The sequence below is a fragment of the Tachypleus tridentatus genome, chromosome 7 (assembly GCF_004210375.1).
Source record: "Tachypleus tridentatus isolate NWPU-2018 chromosome 7, ASM421037v1, whole genome shotgun sequence".
NCBI lineage: Eukaryota > Metazoa > Arthropoda > Merostomata > Xiphosura > Limulidae > Tachypleus > Tachypleus tridentatus.
This window is the reverse complement of record NC_134831.1, coordinates 120,214,402-120,236,086: the sequence shown is the minus strand read 5'-3', so window position 1 is coordinate 120,236,086 and position 21,685 is coordinate 120,214,402. Positions and strand designations below refer to the sequence as shown.

General features: G+C 36.0%; 1 protein-coding gene across 8 annotated transcripts in view; it reads left to right on the top strand.

Annotated features, from left to right (window-relative positions):
• Window positions 1-21,153, top strand: part of LOC143256494 (ETS homologous factor-like) — a 168,175-nt gene extending 147,022 nt beyond the window's left edge. For 3 of the 8 annotated variants that reach the window (XM_076513788.1, XM_076513790.1, XM_076513785.1), the window contains exons 2-9: window positions 2,548-2,623; window positions 3,491-3,659; window positions 8,497-8,763; window positions 11,473-11,613; window positions 12,347-12,457; window positions 13,176-13,256; window positions 13,896-14,091; window positions 17,424-21,153. In XM_076513788.1, the coding sequence (XP_076369903.1) occupies window positions 2,548-2,623; window positions 3,491-3,659; window positions 8,497-8,763; window positions 11,473-11,613; window positions 12,347-12,457; window positions 13,176-13,256; window positions 13,896-14,091; window positions 17,424-17,544 (1,162 nt within the window). In that variant the 3' untranslated portion in view covers window positions 17,545-21,153. The remainder of the gene's footprint in view (window positions 1-2,547; window positions 2,624-3,490; window positions 3,660-8,496; window positions 8,764-11,472; window positions 11,614-12,346; window positions 12,458-13,175; window positions 13,257-13,895; window positions 14,092-17,423) is intronic. The other 5 variants (XM_076513791.1, XM_076513786.1, XR_013031387.1 and 2 more) reach the window with 4 other exon arrangements.
• The last annotated feature ends 532 nt before the right edge of the window (window positions 21,154-21,685 follow it).

Sequence of the window (21,685 nt, the reverse complement as noted above, 5' to 3'; positions counted from 1 at the left end):
ATACAACTGACGCTGTAGTGGTTGGAACACTCTCTATGTAGGCCATTTGTTACGACAACAACTATCATGGTATAAACGAGTTTTCAGAAGCGAGACATATAATTCTGTTTGTCACAAGACGTTACATTAAGGCTATTATATTTTTAACGCTAATAGGCCTGACATAATGTCTTATGGCAAATATAAATACTTTTGTACGTTTTGCCTTTAATAGAACCTGTAAATTAATTATTTAGTAGTTACAATCATGCATGTCTTTTAGATTCTTGCGCTTGGACTATAATCATGTTGTTTGCGGTTTAGCTAAAAAGACAAACTTGATTTATTGCTAAACATTTATACCTCTTCTTCCCACCCGTAGTTTTTTTTTTTCTTTTTACGGAGGTTGATTTTAAAGGAACATGAATTGTGGATGATGGTTTTGGTCTCAGTGGTTTCATACCGGTTTCTGGAGTGTGTAACCTGAAACCTTTTATTGACAGCCCAGAACCTAAACCTCGTCATATCTACTAAGCCTAAAGTACCTCTGTAACGACGCGACTTGTGGTTTATGATAATGTTATGGATAAAGTGTGCCTAAATAATGGTTTAGCCTTCAAAAAGAAAAGATTGAGTTTCGAACTTGTGACTTGTATATTAAATGTGACTTCGTCATAAACCGGAAGGAGTTTCTCGTTAAACCTTGTATTAATTTTTCATTTTTTGGCATTATGCCAGTGTTTGGTTTTCGTAATATCCTGGGAATTCTATTTTCTCCTGTAAGAGCATTAATACCAAGCTGTCCTTTGGGTTGTGATTACAGTTGTTTTGTACCGGCTTACTAATTCTACCAGTCATGACAACATGTTGGTTTGTGTCAAGATAAATTATTTTAAGACTTTTTTAAATTTTACACACTTCTAACAATGTTAAAACGATTCCTCATTTGAGTTACTTACGTTAAATTAACACTAATAAGGGCTAGAGTTACGTAATGAAATAATGGAAGAAGATAACATTTATACCAGTGTTTCTGTCTTTAAACGTGGGGTCGCAGTATGTTACCATAACATTAAAGAAATAGCTTTTTAAGACTGAAAAGGTACATTCAGCTTAATAGAGCAGTAATGAGCACCGACAGTTACATAATCTGTTTGTGGTGTCGTCTCATGTAGTACACTTCAGAATGCACGTTGTTTGATTCGAAACATTGCTGGTTGTACGGCAATGTTATTGATTACTCACATCAAACATATCTTAATGTTACGAGTTTGTTTGTTTTTTTCACCATTCGACTCTAAGACTGTAAACATAAATGTACATGTTCCTAAATTGGTAATGGTACTTTCACAACTCATAGGTACGTGTGTAGAATTGAACGTTTAAGATCAAACTGATAATAAATAGTTTTTGTTATTGAAAAGACGTTACGTAATATGTATTTCACAGAAGAACGAAACTTAGTCTAAGCAGAATTAACTTCATTTTACAAATAATAATAACAAAAACTAACTACAATAATAATGTAGTTGTTCACAAGTTAAACTGTCTTTAATATTTTCGAAAACTGTTAAATGTAAATAACTCGAATTTTATACATATCATGACTTAATGAAACGAAACTTCTAATAAAGCTTATTGTAAGTGAGAAATCCGATATGTTTCTTAGAAAGTTTCCTTTCGTTATTTCATAATATGAAATAATAATGCAAATCAACAACAAAAAACACCCGGCATAGTCAAATGGTTAGGGTGTTCTACTCGCAATCTGTGGGTTGCAGGTTCGAATCCCCGTCACACCAAACATGCTCACCCTTTCAGCTATGGGAGCGTTATAAAGTTACTGTCCATCTCACTATTCGTTGGTAAAAGAATTGGCGCTGGATGATGATAACCATCTTCCTTTCTTCCAGTCTTTCACTGCTAAATTAGGGACAGCTGGTGCAGATAGACCTCGTATCGCTTTGCGCGAAATTAAAAAAAGAAGTGTATGAGAGAGAGAGAGAGAGAGAGAGAGATAGTCTAAATGAGTAAATCAATCTACAACAACGTAAAGTAACAAACTTTCTTACTTAAGACAAAAACTTTACGAAGCACCGGAAAGAGGGTTAGTTTGCATGTATTTTGGGGTGAAATATTGGCTACTTTAGCCAAAGGTCCGGATTTAAGTCCTTTCCTCTTAGTTTTTCTTTTCACTACTTAGCTTGTTCACCTACAATAATGTTTGTTAAGGGTTTACCTTAAACAGGTGTAAGATAATAGCAACATGAAGGTGCGTTCTGGAACACCCTAATTTTCCAAAGGTGGTCGGACACTGCTTATTTAACTTTATCTTTGAATATTTTTATTATCGGTCGACCTAAATCGAGACCTCGTTGTTTCAACGCTCAGAGTGTTGTTGTGTTTATTTTACTTGCTACAAAATGTTTTTATCTACGTGTGTTTAACAATTATCAAGTTGTTTGGAACATGATTTTTCGTATATATTCACACTTATAATCACCTTTTTCATGTATACCTGCATCCACCTTATTTTGTATTTATTTCTCATATATTTAATATTTACAGTGACGAAAGACTTCAGAATTTTCCATCTAAAATGATCAACCAGCAAGACATAGAAAACTTGATGTATTCACCACAGGTGGGTTTTGGGCTCCAACTCTTATATAAAATAGTCGTGTTTTATGTTTTTCCTTAAGTGTTTAACAAAACATCTTAAATTAAGACTAAAACGTGTTTGAATATTTAAGCAGTACAAAATAGTAATATAAAAGTGTTACCTTTCGTATATACAATAGACATACGAGGTTATTGTAATATAGCTTTCTAAGTTTAGCTGTTCATTTGTATTATTTAATAGACAAAAAAAAATTATATTTGTAAGGAAAATTAGTGTGTGAATTTTTTCACATTTTGTTTTTACTAGAATTTTTTTTTTTTTACCGAAACATGTGATTTATAAATAACTTGTGTCATGTATGTGCTACATATGGTTACTGTAATTATTATTTGCATTGTTAGATTTGTTGGTGTTTATTAATTGGCACAAAGCAAGTAGGCTATCTGCACCAAACCCACTGGTAAAGATATTAAAATGAAAATTATCAAAATACGTAAGAAGGAATCATGGTAAAACATTGCTCGGAGAACAGATCGTATAAGGAGTGTGACTTAGATGACGTGGTTGTTTTACAAGCTGCGATATAGTTAAAATTCACGACCTAGATTTGATACAACTATTTTTAAAATAAGTGCTCATAAAATGTAATTTATTGTGATTTAAGTCGTCATAAAATTTACTTAGGGGGAGACACTTTACAAATTTACAATTACATAAATTTCTGAACCAAGAAAATCGAGATGTTGGCGGTGGGGAGTGAAACACAACAGATTTATAACGCGTTTCTTAACAGGGCTTTCTCCGGAAGGTGTTTTGTTATAATATGTAATACTGCATATAAACGACAAGATACACCATTTAAGTGCTAAACTTTTTGTGTATTTGCAGTACTTTATGAGCGACCAAAGTTTTGAACTCGATGAGACAATAACAGAGAGGATATATCCAGTCCACGATATGTTTCAATCTAGTCCTGGTCTGAGTGAAGCCTTAGAACCAAGTTTCAACCACACTTTAAACACTCCATTAGCGGACAGTCAGTTGACACCATTAGATGGTAAGTGATGCTCAATCCCATCATCTGCTGACGTCACTTTTTCAGTTTTTATAACCTCTTTGGAATGATCGCTTCCTGAAGTGTTAAAATTCGCATGTTTCCAGACCTTAATGTGTGTGTGGAGATTTTGCCACCCCCCATCCACAAAAACTATGTATATTTTAATGTATTTCTAAAACTTCTGAAGTTAAGATTATAAAAATAGGTGTTTATGTATTTAAAGTTTCTGTGGCCCTCTTTCCATATTTTGTAACTATTCGTAAAATAGTAAAGTTAATACTGCAGAGAAATTTAAGAAAGTCCATTTTTCATCACATTTCAAAAGATTTGCCAGGTAAAATTAAGTGTCATATATTAGGAAACGTAAAACAAAACATTACAATTTACAGTATTATATTGGTGTTACATTTTAACGTGGAGACTTACTTTAGTCACAGCAATAATAAAATAAATGTAAGCCTTCACTATCACTATTTGCTAGCATGTGTTACATATATTATTTTTCAATTAAAACCAAGTATCGTTCAACTTTGTTTGTAATACAATATTGTATTTTCGCTGGCTTCAGAAAATTGCATTACGTAAGGACTTTTAATCATTTGTGCGCTTGGTTTGTATTTTATTTATTCCAGAAACCAGCACAAGCCGTATTTCCTATTCTGTAGGTTGCTCTGAAAAATACATTTTTAGTATATTTGTAAAAAAACAACAAAAAACGTCTAATTAGGGGTGAAAAGCCCCCTTCTCCCAAAACGCAACGTGATGTCTGCGGACTCGAGCCGCTAGAAACCGGGTTTCGATACCCATGGTGGGCAGAGCATAGATAACCCATTGTGTAGTTTTGTGTTTTAATTACAAACATACAATCGTAGATGTGAGAAAACGACTGTGCCAGCCTTAGAGGTATGGAACGGAAACTGACTGTAGCTACGATTGTAGCATTGAATTGGTGGTCCATATGGTAGCTGCGGTTGTTACATTTAATAAACGTTTTACAGCGAATATCCATTCGTTATCCAGTCAGAGGTATAATGGTGGTGTGTATGCTCTATTTTTCAGTTAAAGCCAAGTTCCATTCAAGTCCGTTTTTAGCTACTTACCTTTAAAGAACAGAATCGTTTCGAGAAAGGCACCTGTAAAATACACTTTAGAAGAAAAGGTTGTTTATCAGTGTGTGTACGTACAACTGATAATAGGTTGTTTATCAGTGTTTGTGTTTCTACGTACAACTGATAAAAGCCTTGGAGATCTTCAGTTCCGGGCAAAAGTCGTATCAATAGAACAGTTGTATAGGTTGAAGTTATCTAGGAAAAAAACACAAACGGCGCCAGTGATAAAAGAAAAACGGTGGTTAAAGTAGTACAACTGATTAACACATGGGGGCTGGAATATTGTAGTAGTACAACTGATTAACGCATGGGGGCGGGAATATTGTAGTAGTACAACTGATTAACGCATGGGGGCGGGAATATTGTAGTAGTACAACTGATTAACGCATGGGGGCGGGAATATTGTAGTAGTACAACTGATTAACGCATGGGGCGGGAATATTGTAGTAGTACAACTGATTAACACATGGGGGCGGGAATATTGTAGTAGTACAATTGATTAACACATGGGGGCGGGCATATTGTAGTAGTACAACTGATTAACACATGGGGGCGGGAATATTGTAGTAGAACAGCCGATTAACACATGGGGTCGGGAATATTGTAGTAGAACAGCCGATTAACACATGGGGGGCGGGAATATTATACTAAAACAAATCATAAGTTATTTTTACCGCCCCATCCACATTTTGTGAATAAACTGTAACACTTCTACAGGATTATCACAGAAATAATGAACCTTGGGCATTCAAAACTTAACTGGTTAAAATTAATCGAAAAGCTCGGAACATAGGCACGTGCTAATTATTCACGGCGCTGTTTTCTTGTTCTCTTGGTTTTACATTCGTTGCCTCTTACAAAGAGAGAGACAAGTCCATGTGAATATGCCTACAATAAACTTTTTTGTTCGTTTTCCTTAAAAGGACAGCTGCTCAAGGAGCCATTGTTACTGCGCCCAATGCAGGGATCCAATCCTGAATTTTATCGTTATATACTCCCAGGCTTACTGTTGGTAGGTTGGTGGACAATGCGACAAAAATACTTTTACATATTAAGCTACACTGAGGTATTAGTACTGTTATTATAAATTGACCAGTAGACGTGAGGTTTAAAATGGTGTGAGAAATTACTGGACCACATCCAATTGTCATAATTTTGTGCACGAGGACAACAGGGTGTACTTACGTTACTAAGAGTTTCTCCACTGTTAAACTAATGTTGGGCACCCCAAGTTTAAAGGTCATGTGTTAATACCTACTGTTCGAATTTAAAGGTCAAGTTGATTCCGATACCATACGCACAACTACCAAAAAATATTTACGATCTGACCCGAGTTACAATAACTTTGGGAACTCGTGGCTTAGTTAAAATAAAAGTTCTAAGTAGTCGTGGATTATTTGATCTTAATGTAAGGATCGAGTCCAATTTAATATATGAATTTCTTTAAATCATAAAACTAAATCATTAGTTTTACATTCTTAGATTGTGAAGTTCCTCAAAGCGTGCGTGCTGGATAGTGTTTTTAATATGATATTTTTTAATGTACATTCCCATAAGTTGTCATATTTTTAACACGAGTTTTTGATGATAGTTCTAAGATACATTCCACGCATGTGCGGCTTGCGAGAAAATAAATAACGGGAAGTTACGTGATGTCATTAAAGATTGATGTTAGATTCCATTCAACTCTTAACTTGGGGAATGTCTCGTTTGATCGACTGTCTCTTTTGTCTGCCTAGAATTGAAAATAAAAATAAATCTGCCTCACTCGAGCTTGCGGATTAAAACTCGTCGAATAAGATAGCGAAGCGTAAATGTGGAGCCTTTACGAAGTTTCAGTAATACGTCTCCAATTATTAGATTTGTTTGTTTGTTTGTTTGTTTGATTTGGAATTTCGCACAAAGCTACTCGAGGGCTAGCTGTGCTAGCCGTCCCTAATTTAGCAGTGTAAGACTAGAGGGAAGGCAGCTAGTCATCACCACCCACCGCCAACTCGTGGGCTACTCTTTTACCAACGAATAGTGGGATTGACCGTCACATTATAACGCCCCCACGGCTGAAAGGGCGAGCATGTTTGGCGCGACCGGGATGCGAACCCGCGACCCTCAGATTACGAGTCGCACGCCAGACCAATTATTAGAATTAAAGAAGGATACAAATGAATGGAAAAAGAATAGCCTAGAGTAACTAACATCGCGAATATATAGAAGAGAACGTGGTGGATATAAAATAAAACTGTAAACATCTACCAGGAAGTAGGTATAAGCTTTTCCTGTACCAGTCAGCTGTAGACACCAACAGTTGATTACGTCGGTTTCTTTACATGCAGTATTTATAATTTCACGAAATAAGAGAACAATGTCTCTGAAATAATAGCATAACCAGTTGGGTTAAGGCGTTTGACTCGTAATCTTAGGATCGCGGGTTCGAATCCCTATCGCGCCAAACATTCTCGCCCTTTCAGCCGTGGGGGCGTTATAATATGACAGTCAATCCCACTATTCTTTGGTAAAAGAGTAGTCCAAGAGTTGGCGGTTGGTGGTGATGATTAGTTGCCTTACCTCTAGTCTTACACTGCTAAGTTAGGGATTACTAACGTAGATAGACCTCGTGTAACTTTGCGCGAAATTCAAAAACAGAATAAAATAACAGCCATGACATTCACTACAAGTTTAACGAAACCTGTTAATTTTGTAGTAGAAACAACGAAACTATGTGTATACTCTTTGCTTCTCTGAGCTCGTTTTAAATTCAACTTTCGCAAAAAAAAACATTTAACGTATCAGTTATGTTCGCACTTTTTAAAACTGATATGGACGAACAAGATATTTTAAACTGATACTATATTATGTCATACAACGTATCTCGTAGCAAAGGGTTTTTAAGATTTAGAAGAGTTTATAATTTTAGAACCATACTATGGTGGTATTATTTGAATTCAAGCACAAAGCTACACAGAGTTTTATGTGCTCTGTCCAACACTGTTATCGAAACCCGGTTTTAGCGTTGTAATTCCGCAAAATTTCGCTGTACCATTGGGAGACAACTCTGTGGTGAATGCAACGTTTAAAAGTTATAATACGTCTGACAAGTGTAATATTAATGACAAAGTAGGCTTCATATATATGTGTAAAAACGGCTCGTTTGGGTTGAGAAAATATTTTACGATGAGGAGCGAACAACGTTTCGACCTTCTTCGGTCATCGTCAGGTTGACAAGTGGGTTTTCTCAACATCGCTGAAAGTAGGCTTCACTTACTGTCAACTTATGTCTTTTGATGGGACAACGGTAAGTTTACGGAGCTACAACGCTCACATTTGGGGTTCAATTCTCCGTGGTTGACACAACAGATAACTCCAGTGACTTCTCTCCAAATCAAACAAACCTTACAAGCTTGTATCTTGTACATTCTTATGCGTTTAAAGGAATCTGTTTAGAAGTTCGAACACGAATAGTTTATCAATTGAAATCTATCGATGAATAATTTTGTTGAATTTGAAGAAGAGGGCTGTACTTCGAGATAATGACATTTGAAGACGACTTTTATATGGGGTTTAATCATCATTGGATAACGTTGTCCAAACGATGTACCTCTGTCGCTGTGTTGAGCTTCTAGTAAGGTTTTCCTTATTACCCATTAGAGCCGTCTTCCAACTTTGTTTAATATGTTTTTATAGTTCTCTAAGACACGAGTACTTACCAAAGAGTAATTTTACTTTCATACTAGATTTAGACCTGCGGGACATTATATCAGACATGTCTTTCAAGCATAAAAATGTGTTCGACTGGAATCCGTCGGACGTTGTCAATTGGCTTTATTGGTGGATCTCGGAAAACAAAGTGGAAACTATAGACGTAAACGTGCCTGCTTTTACCAATCTTTGTGGGAGAGACCTGGAGAAAATGGACAATTATGATTTTATACGGTTGGATCCCCAATATGGCCAAAGGATATACGAGGCATTGCAGTATTTTATCTTCTGTCTTCATAATGGTAAGTGTAAACCAAGAAAGGCTTTGCAATCATCATCTTGCTTTAAAAGATGATTCGTTATGTGTGTTTTTATGTTAGCATTTATAACTTGAGTGTTCTCAGTTACCTTAATTTTTGGTGTGTAAATTGTATGTTGTTTTAGGATTTCTACTCGAGTTAAAACAAAATACGTGAAGTAGGGCAGGTTTCAAATTTTTGTAGATTTTTGGCTTTCAATTTAAAGACGGTGTATGATCAGTTAAATAAGCATGATGTGCAATTAACATATTGGTGCACAAAATACATTAATACTGCAGGGTGTTCGGAAAGTCACTGTGCACTTATATATACTCTTCAAAAAAACAAACAAACTCAAAAAGCAAAATATGAGACAAATTGTTAACAAGTTTATTCCGGGTAGTTCTGTATGGCATGTGTGAAACTTTGCACATTTACTGCTGAACATCCAAAGTCTGCAAAGGCGAAGCCCACGCTCACTAGGTGAAGTTTAACGTCACTCAACGTCAATAACGAGTATGCCCCCCGTGAACATCAATAACTGCTTGGCATCTCATGCCCATGGAAGCGATGAGATGACGAATCACATCCTGTGGAATGGCTGTCCACTCAGCCTGCAAAGCTGCTGCAAGCTGAGGTAGAGCCTGCGGTTGAGGTTGTCGCCGTCGCAGACGTCGGTCCAACTCGTCTCAAAGATGTTCGATGGGGTTTAAATCTGGTGATCTGGAGGGCCAGGGAAGAACGTTGATGTTGTGGTGTCTCAAGAAGACAGTGGTGAGTCGGGCTGTGTGAGGACGGGCGTTGTCATGTTGAAAAACGTCGTTGACGTTCACCATGATGGGTTGCACATGGGGCTTAAGAATCTCGTTGACGTATCGTTGAGCCGTAAGATTCCCTCGAATGTGCAAAAGGTCTGTTCTGGCATTGTAGGCGATGGCAGTCCACATCATAACGCTGCCACCACCATATCTGTCAACATCCTGCACACAGTTTGCTGCAAAACGTTCACCTCGGCGACGGTAAACACGGGTTTTTCCATCCTGCCTACGAAGCATAAAACGTGATTCATCGCTGAACGAAACATGCCTCCATCGTCGATGAGGCTATACCCGATGTGCCCGAGTCCACTGCAGCCGTGCTTGACGATGTTGTTGGGTGAGGATGACGCCTCTGACTGGACGTCGAGGTCGGATTCCTACATCTCGTAGATGGTTGCGTACGGTCTGATCGGAAATTCTACGCAGCCCTGGTATGGTTGAGGCAGTAGACGTCGCAGTGGTGGTCCTATCCCGAAGGTGACGTAACCGGATGTTGCGATCTTGTGCGGGCGTGGTCACACGAGGTCTGCCAGATCGTGGACGGTCACGAGTTGATCCATGTTGTTGATGACGATTCCATAGCCTTGTGATGGTGCTTGGGTGGACATTCACAGCTCTGGCAACATCTGATTGAGATTTGCCTGCTTCCAATCGACCAATGGCGTTGTTGCGTTGTGCTTCAGTCAGTCTTGGCGTAACTGTATTGCGTGTCGGTGGCTTAACACTGAGCTATGGAAACCGAGAACCCGTCACTTTTATAGGGATTTTGCACATGTTGCACTTGCAGAACATGCAGATCTCTCAAACAAATTTATTGGACACGAATGCATTTTGCCGAAAAATCCGATGTTTTCCTCCGTTTTCAAAGTGCACAACTTTTATTGTCATTTTGGTCTGACAATCAGTGCCTTAACACGTGTAACATCACATACTCTGAGCTTTTAACGTTATTACATATATTTCTCTTTAAAATAACAAAAATATCCCTTTTGCGTTTCTTGTTTTGAAGAGTATATTTATCGACAGACAAGTTTCAATATAGAATACAGGAGGTAAATAAGAATGACAATTATAAACAATGTTGAAAGTGACCAATACAGGTCTGGATCCTTCTTATTTTGTTTCTAAACACCGCTATCAGTTGCTAGCTTGAAATAGACTGAATGAATGTTGTTATCGCTGCTTTCAAACTGCACAGTGACTTTCCAAACACGCTGTAGAAACAAACACCAACATGTTTTTTTCCCAATAGCGTTCCGCTAAAACACAAACCGAAACTGGTAGTACAAAGCTCCAAATGTTTTATATAAGAACAAGTAGTAAAATAGTGTTCATTATTTAAACCATTTGAAACCTTGTACTGCCAATTATGGTTTGTTTTAGTGGAACGCTCCTGAAGACGTTGTAAAGCGAAACGGTGAGGGCCTAAGTAAATAAAATCAACAGTTTGTTGTTGCTGGTTTGTCCAACACGTGTACTGATGTGTTGGTATTGTTATCGAACGTATATTATACTGAACGAAGTCGTTGAATCAAACGGGCTCGGCATGACCATGTGGTTAAGGCACTCGACTTGTAATCCGAGAGTCGCGGGTTCGAATCCCCGTCACACTAAACATGTTTGCCCTTTCAGCAGTGGGGGCGTTATAATGTGACAGTCATTTCCACTTCTCTTTAGTCTTACACTTCTAAATTAGGGACGGCTGGCGCTGATAGCCCTCGTTTAGCTTTGTGCGAAATTCAAAGCAAACCAAATTTTGAATCAAATGTATTGTTATTGTGGCGACGTGAATATGTACTGATATTACACCTGTCTGTTGTAAAATATTTTCGTTTTGGGAAAAAGATCACTTATTTTTCAAGCGGTAATTTCTGTATTTTTTCTTTTATACAAGACCGACAAGAAAATCTGACGTCACTAGCACCATTTCACCAAGGTCAACATCAGCATGCTCCTTGGCCAGATCAAGGGTCAGATTCTTGGCAACACGTTAGGGGTCACGATATTCCTGGTCCGAGTTCGTATTCATGCACAGGTTAGACATTGGTCTTATAAAGGGTTATCAGTAATTTAGGCACCACACACTTAATTCAGCGTAGTTCATAATGCAATCGTTCTGTTTAGAAATAGTAAATTCAGCAGGTTAACACACATTCGTGTGTCTGTTCGTTTGTGTGATGTACGTGTTCTTTCGTTGTAAGGGACCTTTCGCAAAAAAAAACAACCAACCAAAAAAACCTTTGGAAATAAGCACAATATTTGACCTTTTCACATAAATCGTTTCACTCTAAACCAAGTCCGTCACATTTTTTTCTTCAGTTCAAAATAAACTAAAATATTTATAAACATTTTTTTTTTAAACAAGCATTTCTGTGTGGTATGTATCGCAGTGAAGCTCTTTTACGTAGTATTATACAATGACGTAATATACACACGTGTGAACGTGTTAGCGCTCCATACAGACGAAACGGATACAATCTTTGAATCAAAATAACGAAACTTAATCTATAACTTCATCATTAACAAATATCTCGTTAATAAAGAACTGCTGGAAGTTACAAGATTTGTGTTAGCAGAGAAGTGACGTGTGTGGTGGAAAGAACAGTATATAAAATTGAATTTGTTAAACAGTGTAATTATATGTTTTCTATAATAATACCGGCACTATTGCTGTGTTTGTATTCTAATAAAGTGAGTACGAGAATCGGCTCAGTTTGTGGACGTTTTTATGCATTGCATCAGTTGAACTTGTATTTCTATTGCCTCAGATTCCGATCGTGAGAGCACCAGTAGCGCCATCAGTTGTTTCAGCACGGTGAATGAAAGACAAGCAAACTCGGTTCATTTTCTACCTTCCATTACATCCGTCCAGAAACAGGGTAAGTGTTTATGAACCACATTAAAGCAAGGTGAAATATGCAGGAAAAACAACAACAAACAAGCAAACAAACAAACAGATCGGAAACAACACTGAAAATCTTGGAAAGTGAGCATAACTCAGTTTGAGATTTATTATTATTCTATTAGCTTTATATGTTCCGGTTTATGTTCTATCTTGTAGTGTTATATCACGTAGTTTTGTTAGGTTTAAAATATGTGTAGTTACAGACCAGAATTGACTGCTTCAGAAGACCAACAGTTTGTGTTGTTGTATAGGTACAACAGATATTTGTAAAATAACTAATACTTCTTATGTTTGCTTGTATTCTTAGAATTATTGGGCTAAAATGACTCGCAAAGGATGGGTTATTTTCTGGGGTTATGGATCAGTCCACCCCCTCCAAATGGACTTATTTTTGTCCATAAATATTCATGGGAACAGAAGTAATTTCACTGGTAGAAACTAACAAAATAACTTGAGGAAACTGAAGTGAAACATCCAACTTGTGACAGTCTGGAAGAGAATAACATGTGTAATTTTTAGTTAATATAGATTATTAAACTTCGGTGTTGAAAGTGCTACACATTTTTCTGTGTTTTCAAAATTACGAGATTCTGTTCACGTAAGCTTTATTTCAGAATTAGTGAGTAGAATGCCAGCTTTAATACAGCCTCAAATTACGCGGATAGTGCATAACAGAGATGATTCTCGTTTAGTTCCCATGGTGACGAAGAAGAATGGAACTGGAAGGAGAGGAAGGCCACCCAAGAAGGATTCCAAATCAAGGAACAGACAAGGTAAGAAATGTTGCTGTTTCTTTTGTGGTTCAGGTGTGGAGAACCGAAACGGACTGTTTACAGAACCAGTATAAATGTAACTAGCAGATAAAAGACTCGTGGTCCTGGAGTGTTTTCCCTCAGGGGGACTCTGTCTTTATTACGTCTGTCTACGAAACTCAACTCAACTCGTGTGGACACAACCGACAAATTCAGGTGAAAGAGTTGAGATTTCAGGTGCCCCGGCATGTCTTCCTGTAAGGGGCGCTGTCGCTGTTACGTCTTATGTATTGTGATTTAAAAAAAAATATATAAAATAAGTTTTTACAGCATTATCAGTATTAATACATTTAATATCTTGACACTTGTATTATCTTAAAATACACATTGGTGTTTTACCTTTTATGTTTGGAGAACATCTGTAGTTTTCTTCATGTTCACGTATAATTACGCTTCCAGAAAACAAAAATGTTACTTAGAATAAAATTGGCGCAAATATGAAAAAAATCTGTTTAAAAATATTAATGTTTTAAATTAGTTCACTGATATTAATTTACTATATTCTGTGGAATTCATTCCCTCTTCTTTGAAATAAATGAAATATTAATGTTTTGAGTCACTTAGAGACTTAAATGCGTTTAACAATAATTTTCATCACAGCGAAAGGTCACGGGAAACTTTGGGAGTTCATCCGGGACTTGTTGCTGAATCCCTTGTACAACCCAACATACATTCGATGGGAGAGACGTGAAGAAGGAATATTCAAGTTTGTACAATCGGATAAAGTTGCCAAATTATGGGGAGAACGGAAGCAAAATACCAGTATGACGTATGAGAAGCTTAGTAGAGCAATGAGGTACGTTTTGTTACGTGAAGTGGGCTACGAACCTGGTATTAAAATGTTGTTAGAGCTTCAAATGTGGCAGTAAAATGTGTTTTTATACTATAGTAACATAAAAGGTACACGAATTAAATAATAAGTCCTCCGGTATGGTTACAGACTTTACAATACTAACATACTCGCCCGATTCTTCGGGTGGTTAGAACTCACGTGACTAACGTATTTGAAAGAGTGGCTTTGCGTAAAACGACAAACAAACAAAACTACATTTTTAAAACTATCAGTTCGGTAACAATTGTAGTTTACTTATATGTTAGTAATTAATTAAAAATATATTTCTCTGTTATCAAATTATATATTTATCTTTTAACGAATTCCTTGTCTGTTTAACGACTACAATGTTACACGCAGTTACGACAGAAAGTGTTCGTACACCTGCATCCCGATTAGTTTTTTGCTCTTAACTTAAAAAGTATCACGATTAGGGTAATAGACGTGCAGTATATTATAAATATTATACTAACACACATCTACATAAATTTTTATGTAAATTAAATGACAAATAAACTGTTTATAAACAAATAACCAAAAATAGGAGGAGCAGAAAGTGTTCGTACAGTTCAGAACGTGTGAAAAAAAACTGATATTCCCGGTAAAATTTTGTTTAGTTTGGCGAATAAACTACATTATACCATTTCAGAACTAGACACGGGGTTCATAATTATTGGAATTTAACCAGCAAAAAATGTACTTCCGGCAATTTAGCGCCGTCTCCGTCATTATATGCTTGGTCATCATGGCGAACAGGAAACAACTGTCCAGTGATTTAAAAAAATTGAATTATTGTAAAATACAAGGCTCGTGTGTCTCTTTCCGGTATTACTACACAACTTAATGTGCCGAAATCTACTGTTCAAAGCATAATTGCCAAGTTTAAGCTTAAAGGATCAACTGCTAACCTCCCTCGTTCCGGACGCCCAACTTCCAGAGAGAACCAAGAGGAAGGTTCTCAGAGAAGTTAGTAGGAACCCTCGTTTAATACGTAATGACATACAGAAACTGGTAAGGGTAACTGGGGTTGAAGTAAGCACCTCTACACTTACGAACATGTTACCTTCTTCTGGGTTCAAAGCATGCCGTCCTCTTAGAACTCCATATTTAAAGCCTGTTCATTTAGAAGCACGATTGAGGTATGCAAGAAAGCATGTAGATAAACCCTTTTACCTATTAGAAGAGTATTCTTTGGTCAGACGAGATTAAAATCGAGCTTTTCAGCCACAATGATGTTCGCAATATTTTCCATAAGAAAGGGGAAACGAAATCTTCCAAAGAACACCGTCCCTACAGTTAAACACGGAGGTGGCTCGATCATGCTATGAGGTTCCTTCAGCTCTTCTGGTGTAGGCAGCCTTCACCACGTCAACGGAATCATGAAAAAAGAAGAGTACGTTGATATATTAGGCACTTATATCAAGAATGATGCTTGGAACTTGCGGCTTGGGCGTCGTTGGATCTTCCAGCACGACAATGACCCTAAGCACACATCGAAATATGTGCAATCCTGGTTGCAGAGGAACCATATAAGCGTTCTGGAGTGACCATCGCAGTCACCCGATCTGAACCCAATTGAAAACGTTTGGCATGAGTTGAAGACCAGGGTTCATCAGCGTCATCCGAAAAACTTGCAAGAGTTGGAGGCCTTCTGTAAAGAAGAATGGAAGAAAATACCAGTCAAGTACTGTCAAACGATCATGGAGGGCTATGAGAAGAGATTTCGCCAAGTAATTCACCTGAAAGGCTACAAACTGACCATTAAAGTAGACGCACGAACACTTTCTGTCCCTCCTGTGTTTGGTTATTTGTTTATAAACACTTTGTTTGTCGTTCAATTTACATAAAAAAATTTATGTAGATGTGTGTTATTATAATATTTATAATATACTATACTTTCATTATCCTAATCGTGATAATACTTTTCAAGTTATGAGGAAAAACATATTCACGACGCAGGCGTACGAACACTTTCTGACGTAACTGTATTACAGCTTGTCATGATTCAGTGTTCATTAAAACCAATGTGTTAAGTTTGCATTGCAAATATCTACAGCAAAATGTATTAGTATCATTAAGAGAGTTAAAGTTAAAAATACAAACTTGTAAATATGTTTGTAATGTTGTTAGCAAAACAATTTATCTGAGAGCCTGCATACCAGCTGTATGTATAAGAAAAACAAAATATATTTTCTATCTAACGAAGAACATGTTCCTTAAAAGCTAAATAATTATTGTTGGCTATATGTTTTGAAGCTGGATAATAAGATAAGAGTTCTGTTTTTAATATGTTTAACTGCATTGTAATAAACTGGGTTTTATTGGTTTACTAAACTAACCAGCATCAGTTGCAAGTTGTTATTAATAGGTTTTAATAAGGTAGTTGATATCTGTTGTTATTTTCAAGATCGGATAATTAAAACAAGTGTTTTAATTCTGTTCTAAACTAAATGGCACTCGATGGGACATGGTAAGTCTACGGACTTGCGACGCGAAAATCCAGGGTTAGATTCACTGCGATGGACGGACACGGAAGAAAGCCCAGAGTGAGTTTGTTCTAAAAGGAACAAACAAAACACAGTATGAAGGATGACATATAAATATAGCTTCAATTACGAGAACTTGCTACATCATTTGAACTATTGGGTTGAGGAATAATTCGTGAGCGTTTTTTCAAGTTAACAAAATATATTCATAAATGAAACGCTCTCGCAAAATATTGCATGTCATTTGGTAGATAATTTTTTGCTCTAATAGATGGTGTGTTTGATTTTCATATTCTTTAATTTTTGCTTTCATTTTCAGCTCATTAAATGGAATGTCAAGTGGACAAAATCGAGCATTTTCGACACCATCTGCTTTTCGCATTTAATTTCTTGCAATTTCGTTTACAACAATGCATACTATATACCTAGGTATTACATGAAATAAAGTATCATAATAAATGTTTTGGGTGTAATGTGTTCATGCATTGAAGTATTGTATAGTCTTGCATGTAATGCTTGAATGAAATTATTTAAAAACGCTCACGAATTATTCCTCAACCTAATACATGAGGTTTCAATCTTTTATTAATGGGTTATTCGTTTGAATAGTAAATATTTTTTTTTCCACCATAAAACTGTGAATCTTTGATTGAACGTTAAATCTTGAGAAAACAAAAATCTGGCTAAGCGTTATTAACTTTTGTTGATTATTAACCCTAATATTATTCTTATTGTTTCTTCAATAAACAGGGTGAGTATAGTGTGTGAAGTTAGTCCCAGTAACATGTGCTTTCTCTGTACTGTTCTTAGGACCTACTACAATGTCGGCATTTTATCACCAGTTCCTAAGAATGAAGGCCTTCCTAAGAAACTTGTTTACAAGTTTGGTCCTCGAGCTTCAGGGTGGCGACAACCTAACTGCATGGTCTGAAGTCACTTTTGTGGTGGTGGTGGTACTCATCTTTGGGAACCTTCCTTTAATAACACACTGTTATACTAACAGAAACCTAAAAATGTAAAACAGTATTATTTACTAGGTGCATGTATATTTATATATATTTTCTGCATTTTTTTCTGAAAATAACATTTCTCTTACGTTGTTAACATGAATTGGTGATCAGTGCTGAGAGTGAGCAAAAGTAACTAAAACTCGCAATTCCCGCCTACTCACGCGAGCTTCTGACATTCATTTTGTAAGTGTACAAGTTTCCTGGTTTTCACGTGACGATTTCTGGAAGTTTCAACATTGCCAAAGTTTACAAACAAGTTTGCGTAAGGCTTAACATTCAACTTCGTATGGTTAATGTTGCCATCTGATATGTAGCACTAAGTTTGTTTTTTTTCCAACAGAATATACCAGTACTGAATGCCTACTACACACGTTATACGTCTTTACCTAAAGCTCAATCAGTGACTAGTGTAATATAAAATAATGTTGCTGTGATTGAACAATGATTACGAAGCGTTATGATACTTTCTGGTGTTTGTTATTCAGATTTTTATATGCAAATCCTTCTTGGTAACATTAATTGTGTATACTTGTTTCCATGTCTTCGGAACAATCAAAGAAATAAAACGTAGAGTCCACTGTTTATACAACAAAGTAGAGATACGTGCGTTAAAAACAAAACTGTGAAGAACGCAGAACTAAATTTTAACTATAATGTCAGTTGAGTTTTCCTTGGGGCACATTCCAGAACTCGCACAGTCTGAGGTGTCCGTTAAGAGAGTAAAAGTTTTATATAAGTAATAGTGTTAAATAACGATCCTGGTTCTGTTTCTAATTGAATCCCAGTGACCTCCTTGGTCATCAGTTACGCACCTCGTGTTGTCGTATGAAATAAGAGACGTGATTAGCTGATGCAGTTTGTGTTTTTAAATGGAAAGTTAAGTCTGTCAACTAAAACTATGAATGTGCCATATTCAGGTCTTTAGTTTGATACCTGTAATCGGTAGAATACCTAAACCAAACCAGTTACTATGTAGGAAAGTACACACAGGAGGAGCTAGGTAATGATTGTAGGTCACTATATTATAATTTATTGGTGTAAGTGTTTTTCATATAAAGTTGTAGTAAACGCATATAAATATAGTTTGGAACTACTATTTAGAGAAGTCTGATTATGTTTGGAATAATTTTGTAGAACAAATTGATTTTACTCGGTAAATGGCGGAACATGGTTACAGATTTTAGTGAAGGGCCGTGCTATTCAGAGGTTACATTTTTTGCCAATGAAGGGATGCTTTACTAATTGAGGGACACGTTGTCTTATGGTCACAGCCTTGCTAAAGAAAGGGATGCTTTACTAATTGAGGGACACGTTGTCTTATGGTCGCAGTGTTACTAATAAAGGGACACGTTGCTTGGTGGTTACAGCCTTACTAATAAAAAAAAAAATTCCTTGATCGGTGGGCATTGAGTCCCTTTTCGGATGTGAAGGGACATGCTAATCTGTTATTCTCTCCAAATCTTGGGAGGTCTGTTTTTACCTTCTAATATTTGTTGAAACTAATTCCAATAAATTATTATTGGAAGATACTAAAGTTATTAATAATAATTTCAGGTTACGAACAGGTAATTTCCCTCTAAAATGTCAACGTTAAAAACACTAGAAAGTAGACGTTAGTTATGAATTATGGGTATACATGGCACGGATAAGTTAAAAATCTTACATAATGCTGTCTAAAAACGTATGTGTCTACACCATTCTATTCTGGTATTCTTAATCTGTAGAATAAGTTGTATACGTTGTTTTTGCGTTATCTGTGTGGATGAGTATCTATATTCCATCCTGAGTATCGAAAACATTTAAGAGAAAACGAGCCTGTGAATATTAAAGGAATATATTTTCAAACTCTTGCTTTTCGTGAATTATACTGAAAGCCATCTGGTGGCAGAATGCTTTGCTTCCTTGGATAATTATTATTGTAACCAATACCCCATCTGTTGCAAGGCGCGACACATAATCCAAGGTTAGTTATATCGTGTATGCTCAGTTTTGTTTTCAGTTTCACCAAAACGTGGTTTGTCAACTCGTGGTCGTTCATGTGCGAGTATTGAGCAGTTGAAGGTTTATTAGGATACAGATATCAACAAGAACCTAAGTTTAAATGTACACTATTGTATCGTATAACTGAGTGTGATACTTGCATGCCTTTTGGGTTGATTCTGTATTGTAATCGAAACACCAAAAACAGGCTAGCAGAAGTATTAATATTTTTGTAGGTATTTCGCCAATGATGTTAAAGAATCGTGTATTTGTATGTATATTACAAAAGTAATCAAGTCATACTTAATATATTACTTTTGTAACCTAATTGAAAAAGGCTTAACATATAATTGATTTTTATACGACGAGAAATTTACGTTTAGTTCATAGCTTGATCTCTTTACATTAATTACAACCATTTGTTCTGGGGAAGGGACAGAGAACAATAACAAAAAAAATACTCGACCTTCTATGAGCCGTCAGGCCACGACTGAGAAAAAAAAAACACAGCTTAAAACAAGTAAATACCTAGTCTAAATATTACGTATTAACACACAAACCATAACAAGCCTGTTACATCTTGATCTCGCCGTTAATTATCCAGTTCGTAAACTAGTCAATGCTCTGTAATGTTCTTGTAAATATTTTCAAGAATAATCGAGTGATTACATAATTATTTTTAATACTATGCGTTACTTTTTCATCATGCTTGTATCGGTATTACTATTTGTTTTGTTATGTAAGTTGTTTATTTCAACTTTTATTGTTGGTTATGGGAAATATATATATTACAGCTTGTATTTTTATAATAATAATTATTACTGTTATTTAAATATGTAATAGTGTAACCAGGATATATATATAATAATTCATATAATAACAATAATAATAAGGTGGATTTTAACCTTTTAAAAACTATAACGTGAGTGTATGTTGAAATTTAATTTGTACAGGGTAAGTCTTACATTCCAGACTTTTAGTATGCAGACCACATGATTTGTTAATACATTTTTAAAGAAAATATATTTCTGGTATTTATTTGAAAATGTAGGTTGTTTACATAATTACCACAGTTGTTAAATAACAAAATATTGTATTTGCGATTAACAACAATGTCGTGTAAAATTATTTACGTAACAGATATTATTACAAGAGCCAGGTCCTGCTACCAGTGTTTGGGCGCCGTCTGGTGTACAAGTTTGGACCTAATGCCACTGGCTGGAGACCCCAGTACCAGTAAACTGTAGGTGGTTTGCAAATTAAAAGGTAGTACTATTGTTTACGGTGGTTGAAGTTCTGTAAAACCTGTTTCGTAAACGACTTGACACTTCAGATAATCGAATGAAGTATCTAACTGGTACCAAAAGAAACGGCGAAGATTTGATGAATTCAGTCGGATATTTTATTGAAATGTTTATTCAGTGAAACTGCAGTGAAGAAGTGTTTCTTATGAACCACGACTGAAGCGTGTACGAAGAAGTGGAATATTTCAGAGTGTGTTCCTTGTATAGAGTTGATTTAATTGATTAATAAATACTTGGAGAAAATTACCACATGTATTGTACAGTGCTTGTTAAGGTAGAGATCGTATAAAATGTCACAATGATCATACGTTTGTCGTGATAAAATATATTTGTCATTATTTTAGCTTTATACCCTTGTATTCGAACCCCCTTTCACCAGAGATTGGTATATTGTTGGACAAATTGTTAATGTACAGTGATATCTTTATCTCATGTTATAAGAAGGTAAGCCTAAAATATTCATCAAAATGTTCGCGTTTCAAAGTGTACAAAACAAACAGATCAAACACCTATACCATCAAACGTTTGGACAAAAATGAATGCAGAAACTTGACCTAGAAATTAAATTGACTAATAAAATAAAGAAGCGGTCCCCAGCGAGTTCATTTTTTATTGTTGCTGTTTTTAAAACAAAAACGTGAGTTACAGAGCCTTCTGGTGTATGTATAGAGTAAGTTTTACAATACTTAATTTTCTAAATGCTTAATTATGGTTTTGTATATTAGTTTTAGGGAGTGAACACGGTATAATTATTTTCATCTGTGCTTTAAGTGTACTG